General features: G+C 30.0%; 1 protein-coding gene across 2 annotated transcripts; it reads right to left on the reverse strand.

The window, feature by feature from the left end:
* Positions 1-16,007: 16,007 nt before the first annotated feature.
* On the reverse strand, positions 16,008-16,955 carry LOC107899304 (cyclin-dependent protein kinase inhibitor SMR3). Of its 2 annotated transcripts, none has more exons than XM_016824981.2 (2): positions 16,782-16,955; positions 16,008-16,684 (listed from the first exon to the last, which is right to left on the reverse strand). In XM_016824981.2, the coding sequence occupies exons 1-2, from the start codon at positions 16,849-16,851 to the stop codon at positions 16,179-16,181; spliced, it is 576 nt and encodes a 191-aa protein (XP_016680470.2). In that variant the 5' UTR covers positions 16,852-16,955; the 3' UTR covers positions 16,008-16,178. The 2 variants fall into 2 exon arrangements, with proteins under 2 accessions (XP_016680470.2, XP_016680472.2); XM_016824983.2 differs by having other exon boundaries at positions 16,008-16,744; positions 16,831-16,941.
* Between the last annotated feature and the right edge of the window lie 566 nt (positions 16,956-17,521).

Genomic DNA, 17,521 nt, shown 5'->3' on the forward strand with positions numbered 1-17,521 from the left:
CAAGTGTTTGGATAAATTACTTATTTGATCCCCCATAGTTTAACGCGCGTTCTGATAAGTCCATTCTCCTTTAATTTCTTTCAAAATTCGCCCCAGAGATTTGGTTTTAATCCAATCTCATCCCTTTTTCATCTATTTTTTATACCTTAAATTTCATAATATTTTTGGCTGTTTAATTCAATTTTAAATATTAATCGTTATATATATAATATTATTATCATTGTTGTTTTATTATTATTGTATTATTTAACTATGTATGTATTTTGTTTCGTTTCTACTATTATATACATATATCATATATTCTTTAATATTAATATTTGTTCACATATTTCATTACATATATATATATAGGTATTTTTGTGTATATGGTATTATTTCATGTATTCATTTATTTATATCATTTTTTAAATAATTATATTAAGCATACACTTGTAAATATCGTGCTATTCGTATGTTTCCCATTACCTCATACAAATATCTTTGCATTATCCGTCATACATTTCTTTCATTTTTATGTATATGTTTTTAGATATCACAACATTTATATATTTTTGCATTATGTTACGTATACATTTTTTTTATCTTTACTATTGTGATTATTAGTATATGTTTTCGTATTTATGAATATATCTTTAATACACATAAGTATATATTTATTATTAATAGATGTTTTCAACATTATTATTATATATATTATGTGAATATTTTAACATTACATTATATATGTATTTATATATATTACGCATATATATATACCCCCTTTTTTTAATATTATATTTTTTACACATATATATAGATATACGTACTTATACCTACTTAAATATATTTTTCACATTTCATAATTCTTATATACTTACATATATTTATGCATATTTTACATCATATACATACTTATATATTTTATACTCTTAAAAATGTTTTTTGTATATTTCACATATTTTATAATTCACATACATATATTTTATATTATCACGATTTGTAAATATATAAATACACATTTACATTTTTTATAATATTTACCGATTTTATATATATGTACGTACTTATCCCTGTTTTCATATTCTGTAATTTATATATATTTCTTATTTATGGTTTTAAATTATACATGCACATATATATATTTTACATAATTGTATTCATTGTCATCATTGTTATTTGGTGTTTGTTTATTTATCCATGTACACTTGTGCTTTTTCTAAAACGTTAGTTCTATTTATTTATTTGTATGCTTTGTTTATGTAATCGCCTCGTCATTTCATTTTGCCTATTGTATTGTTGTTACTCACTTTACTTTGCTTACCTTGTCGTATTCGTTATTGTTTCGTCAAGCATTAACACCAAACATCAAAAGGAAAATTTTTCTAAATAAGGCAATATTTCGCATTTGGAAAATCGAGAAAACGTGCCCTAACGTGCTGGGTTTCGATTTCTCGTTCGACCAAATAGCCAAATATCCTTTTTAAACTTTTAAATAAGGCAATATTTCGCGTTTGGAAAATCGAGGAAACGTGCCCTAACGTGCTGGGTTTCGATTTCTCGTTCGACTAAACAGCCAAATATCCTCTTAAAGCTTTAAAATATGGTTTCATTAAACTATAAGGTGATCTTGGTTTCGATGGTTTAGGGTATCGTGTCCTAATGTGCTGGATGTGATATTCCTTCGGAACAAGAGAATCTTATATTTCAATTCACGTTATCAGAGTTTTCTTTTAAGGATCGTATTTTTTTAAAACCCTTCAAATTTTCAATTTTCGACACTAAGACACTAATTAATCAACTAGGTACCAATTTTGGGCGTATCGAGGGTGCTAATCCTTCCTCGTGCGTAACCGACTCCCGAACCCGTTTTTTAAATTTCATAGACCAAAATCTTTGTTTTAATAAAAATTAAATCGTTTATTAAAAACAACCACTTTTCAAGGTGACCCGATCACACCTCATCAAAAAGGATCGGTGGCGACTCCCGTTTTCATTCTTTTTTAATCCAAGTCGACCCCGTTTTCATTCAAAAAATGGTGTCAACAGTATAAAATATTTATTACAAGATAATGAATAATAACTATGAAAATGTTATAAATGACCCAAAATTTGCATAAATTATAAGTTAAAAAGTTATTAAGATAACTCTATAAATTAGAGTTATCAATTACTACTTGAACATATAACATTTTTAATGCATTTATTTTCTTTTGGATCTTACTTTTTGCTTTTGTGTTTTATCCCAACTTTTTAGAGTTCTTTTGTAAGTGATTTGAAAGAGTGCACTCTTTTTCTTATTTTAATATCTCACATGGGTTAGCCGATGGGTTATAAGGGGCAAAAAATGAATCTTTTAAAATTTTTAGAGTTAGGACTTAATGGACAAATTTTTGTAAATGTTGAGGGCCAAATTTATTGAATTTTTTAGAATTAGAACTAAAATGATAAATTTTGTAAACATTGAGGGTTAAATTTATTACTAAACCAATAAAAAAAAGCCCACATAAGCTTAGAGTAACTAAAATATTTAAGTTCAAAAAGGTTAGTGACTAAATCGAAGAAGTAATAGTTAGGTGACTAAAATAGAACAAAATGCATAGTTGAGTGATCATTTTTATAGTTTACCCATAAAAAAAATTTCAGCATGGATTTAACATTCCACATCATCATTTAATAGATAAAATTTAACGGAGGGACTAATTTGCATATTTTGAAATGTATAAGAGTTGATTTGCCCATTTTTTAATAAAGGGGTTGAAGTACAATTTGCCCCTTACTATAGGGTTTCCTTAGTACTTTTACCAACAAAGGTTTAATATAAGGCGGTGTGTGAAGGAAAATAAAAAGGAATAGTAATTCTTATTAAAAAATATTAAAAAAATTAAAAATTGCTAATATTTTTTTATTTATAAATTTTTAGTTTTTTTTATAAATATTTAATAAAATATTTTTGTAGTTTTTAGTTTTTATGTTTTTAAATAGTTTTTCTATATTTTTAGAAATCAATTAAAAACTTGTAAAGTAAAAATATTTATTAGGCCCTCATAAAATAAATAAATAATTAAGCTCTTCACATCAATATTTTTTTACGTCAAACATCATGCCAATCGCTACGTTGATTGCCACATCATCACTTAAGAACCAGCTAAGAGGTTGAATAGAAAAGTTTATGTTAAAAACTCATTTACTTACTAACTTTAGATTAAAAACTCAATTAATTGGAACCTTGTGTTTTGACCTAATGGCTAGGGTATTCACCGCTTCAAGTGTGACTTGGGTTTGAGTCGCGTTAGTCACGTTGCTATTAGGACTTTACCATTCTCTTATAATTCACCAAAAAAAAACTCAATTAATTGTATTTTTATTGAAATCTTAATTAATTTACGAAAGGTTTTACTTTTACCTTTTGTTAATTAATCATTAATTTTGGGTTCAAACCATTTCTCTCTCACCCTTAATAAATATTTTTTTTTCTTAATTTTGCCTTTTGCCCAATTTTGTGATTGGTTTGGATGCGGGTGAGTGTTTGATCAAATCGAATGAAAAATTTTGAGTTAATCGAGTTGACGGATCTTATTTTATCATCCTAACTCGATTTGAAATTTTCTCGAATCGAGTAGAGTGAGATGGAGTTCGAATCAAATATATTTGGTCGAGTTAAATTAAAAAAAATGATTTTGGGTCATTGTAACCACTGTCACCCTTGTAATCAAATTTTCCCATCGTAATCAAATTTGTTATTAACTTTCATCTCCTCATAATTTATTTATTAATCTTTTATGTATGAGATAGCTTTTTTCTTGCTTAGTTGTTTCAATTATCTTTTGATTTTTGCTACTATGTATTTTGAAATTAAAAAATATATTAAATATAAAAAATGTGATTTTTTTAATAAAAGTTATGGCATCATCAATAATTCAATTTTAATAGAAATTTATAAAGATTGAATATGATCAAACAATTCAATAATATAAATAGTACAAAATGTGAAATTTAATTTAATGATATAAATAGTAGATATAAATAAAATTATTAATATTTTGATTTAGGGATTTTTTTAATAATTTTTTATTTGGGGTAGATGGTGAAAAGTAAAAGTTTAGTGGGAAAATAAAAAGTTTTGAGGGTTAGCGGAGTAAAATTTTGGAATTTTATTATTTAGATTTAGGGATTTTTTTGATGATTTTTTTATTTGGGGTAGATGGTAAAAAGTAAAAGTTTAGTGGGAAAATAAAAAGTTTTGAAGGTTGGCGGAGTAAAATTTTGGGAGGAAAGTAAATGGGGGGAAAATATTCAAAAAAAATTGGGGGGAATAGGTTTGGAGTAGATGGGGGTGAGATGGGAGGGGAGTAAAAGTTTTAGGGGAAAATAAAAAGATTTGGGAGTTTGGGGTAAAAATATAAAATATTATAATTCGGTATTCGGTTTATTCGAATTATTCAAGCTATTCAAATTCAAAAATTAAACTCGATTCGAACTCAAAATTCAAAAAAATTTTGAATTAACTCAATTAACTGAAAATTTAAAAAAAAATTTCAAGTCAAATCAAATTTTGTTCACTTTAATTTTGGAGGTTTTTGGACCCCACTTATTATTTAAATAAACCAATGAAAGCTGCTGATAGATTTCTTTTTAAGTGAATGGAATCCTAAGTTATCACTTTTTAGCTGTCCATTTTTAAGTAGAAAATTAATTTGCATTTTATTTTTAATACTATCATAATATATTTCACTTCTCAAAAAGTGGAAAGAGAAAGAATATATAAAATTGAATTTCATTTATAATAAAATCTTAAAAATATTTTTTTATTCAAATGAAAAGAGAGAAAAAGAAATATATTTTAACTTTGCAAAAATGAATATGCTTTTAACTCTTTTATGATAAAAGTGGTTTGTCCTCTTCTTTCATGCAAAACAGATATTTCTTGATCGCTTTAATATATTAACATATCTTTAAACATTGTCTTGTAGCGTAGCGTCTTTTTTTGCTTTAATTTGCATGGAATTGTAAATGGAATCAGCACCAATATTGATTATGATTGTTTACTTTGTTCGTTTATGTCCAATTCAACTTTTTAATATTATATAATTGTTAAAAAAAGGATTGATGTTCGATCTATCATTATCACGAGTTTGGGTCCAAACTTTTCCATCATATAATCATTATTATACATACAGGATCAGCAATAAGTTTTAATGAGAGCTTAAACTTCAACAAAATTAAGTCGCATATAGGATATCTTAGAGGCAGCCAATTTTACGAGGTAACCCAAAATTTTGGTAAATCTTGATTTCACCACCCAATATGGCTGCCACAATTACTAATCCCCAAGTTTTTGCTGGGATAGGATTGTGTCCGTGACCAACAACATCCAACCAAGCCCGTGAGGTAGAGTACAAAGATGATATAATGGTGTGGCAAATGATATTGAAGGTGGATAACTTTGGTTCTCACCAATCCTAGATCAGTAGGAGAATTTAAAGCAATATCTTCTTTCATTAGGGTCAGTTTTCTCTACGTTGTGAAAACACAAATTTGCTACTAAGATGTGGTTTATGGTGAGGGGACTAAATCTGACGAATATAGAGATAATGAAAAAAATAAAAACACAAGAAGGTACTTATACAATTCAAATTTAACCTATGTTTATAAAACCGTACCCAGAGATGAATTTCTCTACTAAATTTATAATACATGCAATAATTTAAACTCAATCTATACTAACTCTCAGCTAAGTGGAACTTCATTTAAGTACATTTAGTATGAACTTTCTCCGATGAGCATTTTCTATTGAAAGCTCCTGAATCTCAAATTATTAATAAGAAGTGAATAAAAAAATGTTCAAAAGTGTAAAATAACAAATGCACCCAACAATAATTCCTCAATATGAACATATGTTCCCACTAAAATCCTCTCCCCATTTTGTAAAGTCCCACAAGGCTACCTTCTATATATAGACTTCAATACATGGCTTATAGAAGCTTGGAAGACTCCATGTAATGTGGGATAAGTAGATTGATTTATTTGATCTTCAAAATTCATCCATGTTATCTTCTCTTTGTTTGAATAAATATGGATTATTTTCTCTCTTTATCTTTGTTGAGCTCAAATTACACCAAGAGGAGGGGTGAATTAGTGATTAAAATTTAAGAAATGAAAAGACAAAAGAAAGACACAAGACTATTAGAGTGGTTTGACCTGTACTAAGTAACTCTATTATCTTAGCTTTCATCAACTAAGGATTTTTTCAATTCACTAATTGGTACATTTTTAGGATAATGTATAACCTTTACACAATCTCTATCTTTTAATTTAGTAAGATGGAACCTCTACTCAAAGGTTTTCTACCCAAAAACTTTATGTAATCCCTTAAAAATGAGAAATGAAATAAGAAGGAATATAGAACCTCTCAAAGGTGAATAAACAATATTAAGATCTCAGAAATACAATTAAACACTTGTACAAAGAACTACAAATAAACTCAGCAGTTGTTTTGAATGAAATAGGAGCATAACAAATGAAAGATTTGGAGTTTTGCTCAATAGACTTTGTAATCTTTTTTTTGTCTTCATTTGGGTGTGCTTGGACCACATTTATACCTTTTCATTGACTTGTAGACATTTGAAATCGCTGAAGAAAGTTTCTAGCCACTGAGAGCATTGATTTTTCACATTTAATGCAATTTGTAGGGTCAAGTATCAATACTTACAAGGGTCTCGATACTTGGTTGAAAAATGGCCATTGCAAAAGCTTGAGTTTCGATACCATGAATGTAGGTTTCGATATTTTTCTAAAGAACAGGTCTCGATACCATGCTCCTCTAAATAAGTTTGTGGCTATTGATTTGCAAAGTCTCAAGGCTTGCAAAACTAAGTCTTAGGACTTGACCTACCACATATTGAGACTCGAGACTTCCCTAAACCATACGCTTCCAAAAAAATTATTTTAGATATTGTTTAAGGGGTCTCGAGACTTGCAAGTATAAGTCTCAAGACTTAACTTAGAAACTACTTTTAAAAAGGTTTAGAAACACTTTGAAAGGTTTTGGAAGTACTAAAAAACTTTTATAATTTGTTTAAGGCATTTAGAAACTTATTTTTTAGTTTTATACCACTTGAAAATAATTTAAGTATGGTCAAATTAATTATTGAAAATTTGATTAAGGGAAATTATGATTTATTTTGTTATTTCAAAATATTTGAAAATAAAAACTTACAATCTTCCCTTTTTAATATAAGAAAACCTTAGAAAAATTTGCTTCGAGAGCTCCCTGTAAATCAAATATTATTTTCAAGTAACCCTCCCCCTCTATTTAGAACCTTTTTTGAAGACTTGTTTTAAAAAAGTTAAAAGCATTTTATCATGAATTTCAATGAAATGTAATGATTGTGAGTTCGATTGAAATTCAATTATTTTAACCATAGATGAAAGGTAAGACTTTTAATTGCCAATTACATAATAGGTTAAAAGTTTTGCAAATTTTGCAAATTTTGATAGGTATCACTCCTCCCTTTTTGGCCTATCAAATAGAATTTGTCTAGGAAAAGCACAACATACCAATTAAAAATGATTTGAAAATCAAAGCTTATTGGGAGAGAAAGAGTGGCTTGAGAAATTTAGACTCTATTTGGTTTTTGAAAATAGCTTTTTTTTCATTTTCATTTTCATTTTCAGAAAATAATTTTTATTTTCTATTTTTTAAAAATTAAAAAGCATGATTGATAAATAAAAACAAAATATTATTTTCAATAATAGAAACATGACAAATAAAATAAAAAAATTTACATTTATATGGTTTCAAACCAGGATACCAAATTTAATATTTGAAAAACAAACGGTTAAAAAAAGAACATTTTTTGTGTTTATATGAGTTTGAATACGGAGGAATTGATTTAAAGTTAAAAACCATTGTTTTCATTATTTTCATTTTTATAAAGCATTTTTAGTGAAAACAATGAAAACAACTTTTTATTGTTTTCTAGTTTTCACATATTTTTATTTTTATTTTTTTAAAAAATATTTTTAAAATTTTCAATCAAACATGTTTTTTTTAGTGTTTTCCATTTTTCAAGAAAATAAAAACAAAAATGTTCAATGTTTCCTAAAACCAAATGGAGCCTTAGAAGCTTAAAAAATCATAAGGTATAAAAACAATATAAGTATGCTAGTAAAGATTTATTAATAAGGCTCAAATTAAATCAAATCATGCTTGCATTTAGAAATAGCATAAAAGTACTAAATCCTTAAAATACTAAAATATAACTTTCAACAACTGTAACACTCCTAACTCATATCCATTGCCGGAACAGGATTACGAAGCATTACCGGAGTCTACAGATCAATTAATTAGACATTTCATAAAATATAATATTCATATCAGAAATCAATCGAAATCATACATATTGTCCCTTATACGCACCCTCGGGGCTTAAAATGCACGTTAGAAACAAGTCAGGACTAGATCAGATACTCAAAGAATTTTTCGAAAATTATTGAAAATTTTCAAAGTTGCAGGGGACACACGGCTGTGTGGCCAGGTCGTGTGGGCATTCGAAATAGGGAGACACTGTTGTGTCCCAGCCCGTGTAACTCCCTGACTTGGGCCACACGGCCAAGTCAGACGCTCGTGTGCTAGGCCGTGTTGAGCATACTAACTTGCGCAATTTCAAAGATACAAGGGACACACGGTCGTGTCACTTAGCCGTGTGTCACACACGGCTGAGACACATGCCCGTGTCTCTGCCCGTGTGGACAAAAATAGGCCAATTTCCAAGCCACATTTCTCACCCAATTTGACATCAACCTAACTTAACATTTTTGCACATCAACAACCCATAACAATGCCTTTAAAACAAGCAAAAATCAAGTCTTAAACATGAAATATCACTACATACAACCAAGTACCCAAACTCACCTAAATGACCAAATACATATATGCATATCCAAACCCTATTTACTTTCTTTCATTCTACCATATCAAACACACAGCAAATATGATAAGGCCACTTATATGCACATCAAAATATACCAAACACAAGTCATTCAAATGGCTAGTCTCAACAAAAAATTTATATACCAACATTGGCCAAAATTACCTATACATGCCATTATATCCAAGATTAATTTACTGAAAGTACCAAAAAAGACTGATGGATAGTGTGAAATAACTTCGGCCAACTTCCAACCCGAATGAGCTTTCGATTTACTATAAAACATAGAAAAATAACACAGAGTAAGCATTTAAGCTTAGTAAGTTCATATAACACGGAATTTAACTTACCATATATCCATACAATAGGTAAGTAAACATAGCATATCTCAACCAATATAGCCAAAAGCCTAAACACATGATCACCAACATATTAGCCATGAAAATCACATATAAGATCCAACACACATGGTTGAATTCATCAAATAATCACATTTCATGTTTTTCATATAAATATCAATAAATAGTTCATATTGAACTCATATAATCTCGTAACAGAACTGTGCCCGTTGAACCATTTAGAATACCGTTGGATACATAGGTAGTACACACAAGGTGTACTGAACTGTAATCTGTCAATTCATATACATGTATGCTCATACGATTTGTAAACAGGAAGCTCATGCGAGTTGAATAATGGGAAGCTCATGCGAGCTGAATAACGGGACGCTCATAAGAGCTGAAATCGGTGACCCTAATGACATGTCATTTGTATCCTACGGATTCCTAAGATTCAAACGGGACTCGGTAATTGTCGAATATACAACTGGTATTTATTCTTGGCAATTGTACAATTCACATATAAATGTACAATTTAATTACGTGAACTTACCTCGAAGAGTTTACGTAGATATGAAGGCGACTAATCCGATATTTTTCATTTGCCTCGATCTAACTCCGTACTAGGTTTAACCAGATTTATACGAATAAATTTAACTCAATTCAATATAATTCATATCCAATTTAGTCCAACACAAATTTTTGGAAAAAATACTATTTTGCCCCTATACTTCTAATTCATTACAATTTAGTCCCTATGCTCGAAAAATGAAATTCATACAATTTAATCCTTACTCAAGCCTAGACAATTTTTATACATATTAATAGAAGCCCACATAATTCACAATTTCACAATTATTACCATAAATTTATTATCTTTTACAATTTAATCCCTAATTAATATTTTCATCAAAATTCTCTTTACAAAAGTTGTTTATCTAACAACAACCATTCATTTTCTATCATCAAACTTCAAAACTCAAGTATTTTCATCAATAGAAAAACCCTAATACTTTAAAAATTTTGCAAATTAATCCTCGAATTAGCTAAATTAAGCTATCATGATCTCGGAAACATATAAATCATTAAAAACGGGACAAAAATACATACCTAATTAAGCAAAATAAGCTTGCTAATATTTCAAGCTTCCATGGCTAGGTTTCTTATTATTATTATTATTTTTATTTTTGGTGGAAGATGATGATAATAGTTAATTTTATTTATTATAACTTTAATCATTAATTTCCAAAATTAACCTTAATATTTCATGAAATTTCCAATGATGACTATTCATACTTATCCACTAACCACCTTAATGCCTATTTACTATATAAGGACATCCAATTTCAAATTCTATAGCTATTTAATATCTTTAGCTATTAGAACTCAACTTTTGCACTTAATGCAATTTAGTCATTTTCATCAAATTAGGTATGTAAAGGGTAAAATTTCTTAACGAAATTTTTAGACGGTATTTATATCATACTGTAGACCATATAATAATAAAATTTTTTGACTTCAGATTTATGGTCCCAAAAATCAATGTTACGAAACCACTAAAAATGGGCTGTTACAACAACATATCTAAAAAACAGAGAATTAGTATCTAAAACATCATATATCAATCTAAAAGCATATAATCCAAAATAGAGAAACCTAAATAATAGTAAATCATTTAAAAGTCTAAACAAAAATCCTAAAAAATGACATCCACAAAATAAACCAAGCACCCGACAATGGTGATGGAGGTGAGAATCGAACTAGAAAAACGCTATTGTTAGAGATCGTGTTACTTAAATCCCATCATTTGCAGAAGAAATAAATATAGTGGCAAAATAAGGAGATTTGTGGGGGCGAAAGGCTAAGGCCCGTAGCCCGCCATAGATCCCCATTAAGCATAAAATTGGATGGGGGTTGCGACTAGGGGTACGGGGGCAGAGCCTTCGCGATACGGACCATACAGTAGAAGTTGAGTCTGTATAGAATTGTTATTCTTCTATTTGACTTTGATTAGAACAGAGTTTTTCAACCCTTAAATAGATGTAGTCAAAACTCTTCTTGTATCATTCATTTTTCAACATTAGTGAATTTCTGCTCATCTGCCTGTGGTTTTTTCCCCGAAAGGGTTTCCAAATAAAATCTGTGTGTTCTTATTTTTCTTTTCTTATTTCTTTACGATCATTTAACCACCATTATCGATGTTTATTATAACAATTATGCTCTCTTCCAATTGTGCAATATGAGGCACCACATCATTGCAATAGGCATCAACCTCATACCATGTATCAATATCTCATATGGAAAAGTATTGGTACATTACTTCTTGGTTGCAATTCAAACCAAGTCAGTAACCAAAATTTTAAAACTGGAGAGGCTTGTATCGGTGCCAGACCTCAAGGTTTCGACACATGTTCTTATGTATTGGAACATGTCCTGCAATGTATAGGTATAAGGTCCTATGGAGCTTAGGTTCTTTAGAGCTTACTTTTTGAATTTTTGGGCATTTTTATTTGTACAATGGCCTAAGTATCAATACTTGGCTCACAAGTTTTGCATTTCTTGCCCCGAATGTGGTTCCAAAGCCCTTTTTGTTTAATTATCACCAATGGATCCTTAGTAATCCTAACTATCTTTATAAATGTTTTATCAAGTTAATATAGAATTCAAGTATGTTTGATTGGTTTGTTTGGGTTATTTTGGAAACCAATGTGGCGTCCTATATCTGATATTCATTCGGGTCAAGTGTAGGATGTTACAGACAATCTAACATCCCAAAAACAGACAAGTACAACGATAATATTTCTTTAGAAATAAAATTCATGAAAGAAAAACTATACCAAATACATAAGTTGTAAACCACTTCTTTGAGGCAAATAATTAAACAAAAAATAACATAAAATTACATTTTGCATCTCAAATAGAACTTCATACTAATACAAATTTTAGGAAAACATAATAATTGACGAAAATAGTCTTCATCCTATTGACCCTTATGAAAGTGTAAATGACAAAATGTTTCGATAACTCCTATGGAATCTTCAACATTAGCTTCATAATGGTTTTGGTGGTTTAGAGTTGAAACTGATCTAGTAGAAGTCTAGTACATCCTTTAACTATAAGACTTCACATTCTTCTTTATCTTTTACTATAAGAAAATAAAAAAAATGGAAAAAATGAATGCACGAGGCATTTATGATATACTCTTATATAACTTAATTTTAAATATTAATTCTTTTGGTACCCACTTGGTACATCTCATCCTATTATATTTCACACAACTTCTCCCACTTCTCTTGGTTGCACATTTTTTTATATTGTTTTCTTTTTAATTTCTTTTATGTCTTACAATCATCTATTATCCTCAATGTATTTTTTTTTAGTTTTAACTTTTGAATCTTCTAAGCTTTGTTCATTTCAGCATCAATAACTTCAATAGTCAACTTATCATTAATATTGATATCAAAGTTTTCCTACATGCAAAAAAGGTTTGGAATTAGAATATAAGACTACATTGTTATGTAATTCCATTGTTTCCTTCTTCCACTATTTATGATGACACACAAACCACTTGTTTGTATTCTCCATCTCCTTATAGACAATACATCAATTATAGTGGCACACATCAATGTTAACATACTTTAAGCTCAAAGCTTTTAAAAACTTCTTTGCTTCATACTATGATGCAAGGCATTAATTTCCTTCCAACAGTACATCATGAAATAATGCCAATGGTATCATAGAAACTTTCCTGGACAAGTTGTTTAGCACTTTGATGCTCATCATCTTGACAATAAAATAAGTGCAAAATATCATTTACATCTGATGTGCAACTCTTGTTCTAACTCTTCCAATGAACTATTTCCTTCGTGTTGAATACTTTCAAGCATTGGCGAATTCTCCAAATCAATTGTTGTTTCTCTTCCAATATTAATGTAATTTCTTTCTTTCTCATGTTTGAGAATAGCTCTCATTTCTCTAACTTCGTATTTAGAATTGGAGATGTCATTGTCCTCATCACTAAGTTTCGTCTTGTATCTATCTTGTGTAACCTGAATTGAACCCAAATTTAAGTATGTGAAATTGAACATCCTTAAAACTATGGGACTTCATATTCACACACTTTGAACATGAGCATATTGCATTACCATTTGGAGTGACATGCTTTATCGATTTCTCTATAAAAAGAAATAGCATGTCTTGAAATACGATGAAACAACAATCCTTCCTTTCTCTCTCTTATTAAAAACTTGGAATCACTAATATAAAATCATAGTTAGTCACTGGTTAAATCACTGAATTGTTTAGAGAAAACTAAAGCTTGTGAATTCATGGATGAAAAAATGAATACATGTTTCTAATATTGAAATAATCATGGTTTTTATCAATTAAGAAATTATCATGCAATAATCAACAAACAAAAATTATTTAAATAAAGAAAATGAAAGAAATAAGACGCAACATTAACCCCGAACAGTTATGATCAATAAACATATGTGGTTTAGTTAGTGATAATAGCAAAACATCAATCCCAAACAATTACGTGAAGCAATCAATTGATTATATAAGGGTAAAATATAAAATTGGTACCTGAAGTTGTCTACTTTTCCTCTATTAGTACTTTATATATTTTTTTTTGTCCTAGCTTGGTACCCAAATTTTTTTTGTCAACTAAATCAGTACTTTTTTTTAATGCCATTAAATTTAAGAGAGGTAGCAGGATAAGATTGTGGCACATAGCATGATAAAGTCATAATTAAAAAATATGTTAAAAATGTCCTTGCCAACCAACATCGCTTTCTTCCCTTTCCCACTACTGGCACTCCTTTCCCACTAGAAAATAGCCACACTTCGTTCATTGAGTAGATCTCCAAAGTTGGACACAAACAATGAAACCCCATTACTTCATTCCCATCTACCACACACCTCGTGTTTTCCTCGTTGCCGAAAACCAAATCACCTGACCCAGACCAAGGTTTGACCGTCTCTCGATACTTATCAACTGGGTTACCGTCCTCGACTTGTTTTGAACTTTAAAAATCATCTCAATTCAACCCATAAAAGCCTTAGGACTCCAACTAGTATAAAAAATAATCTCAACCCCATTCCTTGAAGAATGACCCTCTGTCAACTTAAAAGGGTTAGGGTTTCGAACAAGGCATGTAATGGTAGTAGAAGTAAAACTACTTCGACGAGGTTAAGGCGATGAGTTATTCGAATTGGATTCAAGTTGACTGTTGGACTCGGGAAAAAGTTTCGAGTTTGAATTCTTGGGCATTTTCTTAATGGATTTGATGACATCTTTGATGCTTTGAGAGCTTCCAAACCCAGCAAAGCCAAGTAACCAAAAACAATAACCAAAACCAAATAACCCAAAATTAGTAAAAAAAAAGAAGAGAAAAGCAAAAATAGGAAGGAAAGTCAAAGGACTTATTCGTTCGAGTTTGAGTTTGGAACTCCAAATCTCCGTTCGGTGATCCCAACGATTGTAAGTTGAACCCCGACACGACGTACCACATACCGGAGACCGATGGTGATTTGACAATGTAAAAAAGAGATTGGAGAAAGAAAGAGATCGAAGCTTTGGCCTTTGTTTCATCAAATTTTGGTCGGATTCTTGGAAAACTAACTGACGGTTTGAAGATAGGTAGTGGAGAGGAGTGTTCTGATGGTGCCCGATCGGAGCTCCGACAGTTGTAGATGGCGATAGCTAAGGTTCATAGAAGGAAGAAGAAAAAAATAAAAGAAAAGGGAAATTGGGAAGAAGAAAAAGATAATCAGGAAAAGGAAAATGGAAGAAAATGAAAGAAAATGGATATAGCTTTTAAAAATACTTTTTTATTAATTTTTAATATATTTGGTAAATTATGACATCATGATGCCATCATATCATGTGTCACAATATTATCCTGCCACCTGTCTAAAATTTAACAGCATTACAAAAATGTATTGATTTGGTTGACGGAAAAAAGTTTAAGTATTAATTTAAAAAAAAAACATAAAATATCAATTTGGTAAAGTGAACAAAAGTCATATTTACCCATTATATAATAACTTGCAGGCAATCCTTGCGAACATTTATTCAATGACTTGATAACTTCCACATACACGTAAACCCTAATAGATTGATCACATGTGTGTTTTTCTTTGAGAATTGACAACAATCTGGTGGGCTGGGTTCTATTTCTTTACTACAAAGGCCTATTACAAACCACTCCCCTTTTAAAAAAAACCCATAGCCCAAATTAGACTTGGGTTTCATTCTCAATTCGATTTTGGACAAATTGAATAGGATAGTATCTCTAATCAAATCGGCATGATTGAATTTTCTAAATTATATTTTATTCCTTTTTAGTTTAAAACGAAATAAAGCTTTTTTCCCTTAAAATGATAATGCACATGTCACATGTGTATGAAAACATACATGTACTCAGACCCGAATATTCAAGTTCTGATCTAGGAACCTCTTCAATAAAGGAGCATAATACCTTGAGCTCAAAAATAGCTGGGATTCCTAATTATTAAAGCTGCAACTCTTGTATATTTTTTAATATTTTTCCATACTTCACAGCAACATAACATTTTTGTTGTTAAATTTGAAGTTGGATCCCAAAACAACTCCTACCCATCAATCTTTCGGTTTTTTCTATTTAAGAAATAAACAAGCTAAAGAACAATTAGAGCTCTAATGTATAGATTGATCATAAAAATTAAATGTCGGAATTCAAACCTACAAATTATCGAAAAACATCAATGTAAACAGTTGAAGGAACTGGTATACTTAACAATTTAATTTCAAGCGATACCATGCTGCATGCACTCCCCATTTTCATAGGAATATTATTATACCATATGGTTCTCATTTTACATAAAATTATTTCTTACCGAATATAGATAAACTGATATGTATACATGATATGATGCTACAAACAAATTAACATGATCCATTCTCTTGCGTTCGAGCTTTCTTCATCTTACGGTGTAAATCATCAACAAGTGAGGCAGCAAACCAGGACTCAACCTCTTCTGAAACACTGCATATGCTTGCACTGGGCGATGCTTTTCTTTTATTCGCCTTTGGCTTTCTTGGTGCAGGTGGGCATTGTTTCTTCTCTGGGATTTTATGGTCCATAGACGTCGGGGTCTTGAACCCATCATCATCATCATCAACCCTTACCTTCAATTCTCCTGAACATATATGTTTCTTCTTGTCCTTTTCGATTCCCTTTTTCTCTTCATCATCTTGCACTACTGCTGGTTCTCGATCATCATCACCGGGAATATCATTTGAAGGATAATTATAAATGGCTGTAGCTTCACAGCAGCACTCGTCTTGAAACTCCAAGGGCGGTCGTTTCACGATCCTTTTCTGATCATCGTCTTTATTAACAAGGATCAGCTCTGAATTGGACATGGTGAGAAGGGAAATCTGGCTGAATTCTGCGTACATTAAGATCAAACTGAACAAGGTACAATATTGATTGAGAGAAGGGAATCCAACTACTAAGAGACAAAACAAAGGAGGAGAAGAAGCTACCTAATAAGGGAAAAGATATGGGTTGACAACATAAAATGGAGATCTTAAACAAAGAATGGAATATAATCATCAAATCATAGTCTTTTTTGTTTTCCTTGAATTCCTATTATTTTACATTTTGTTTCGGGGTTTTTCTCCACTTTTAGTGAAAGTAAAGAAAAACAATAAAGAAATAGGAGAAACTATTTTAGCCAAGAGGTGGATTTATAAAAGAGAGAGTTTCTAGTTGGTCTATTTCTACTCTTAGTCCCTATATTCTTAGAACTTTTATATTTAATCTTTTTACTTGTTTGATCTCAAATGATATTTTAAAATGTGAAGATAAAATTATAATGCCTACTTCTATCTGTAACCAACCATATAAGCATATTTAAATTTACATTCTCTTAATTACTGAAATTTCAATTGTGTTAATTAAATTAAAATTGAATTAGTAAAGAATAATTCCTTAAAACTCAAAGCATAATTAAAACATCCTAGTTTTTTGTGCATAGGATCCTTCGCCCCAAGTGTTAGCTTTGATTGAGAACCATCACCAACTACTTACTCAAATGACTATATTCATGAAAACAATTCAATATATCTTTGTATAATTGGCACTAACTTTTCGTCTTTGTTTTAAATTATTCTACTTGAGGGGAAGGGGGTTCTTTTATGATAGTTGATATACGAACTTTGATGTATCTATGCACGTGGGTTGCTATACAATGGGGACCAGTGGGACGTTTGATGTGTTAATC

Source organism: Gossypium hirsutum, chromosome D04 (genome assembly GCF_007990345.1).
Source record: "Gossypium hirsutum isolate 1008001.06 chromosome D04, Gossypium_hirsutum_v2.1, whole genome shotgun sequence".
NCBI classification, from domain to species: Eukaryota; Viridiplantae; Streptophyta; class Magnoliopsida; order Malvales; family Malvaceae; genus Gossypium; species Gossypium hirsutum.

Bases quoted from the DNA above. Each gene is read 5' to 3' on its own strand.
- LOC107899304 (XM_016824981.2), bottom strand. From the start codon at position 16,851: ATGATTATATTCCATTCTTTGTTTAAGATCTCCATTTTATGTTGTCAA. The intron at 16,685-16,781 runs GTAGCTTCTTCT...TAATGTACGCAG, and splicing joins CATATCTTTTCCCTTATTAG to AATTCAGCCAGATTTCCCTT.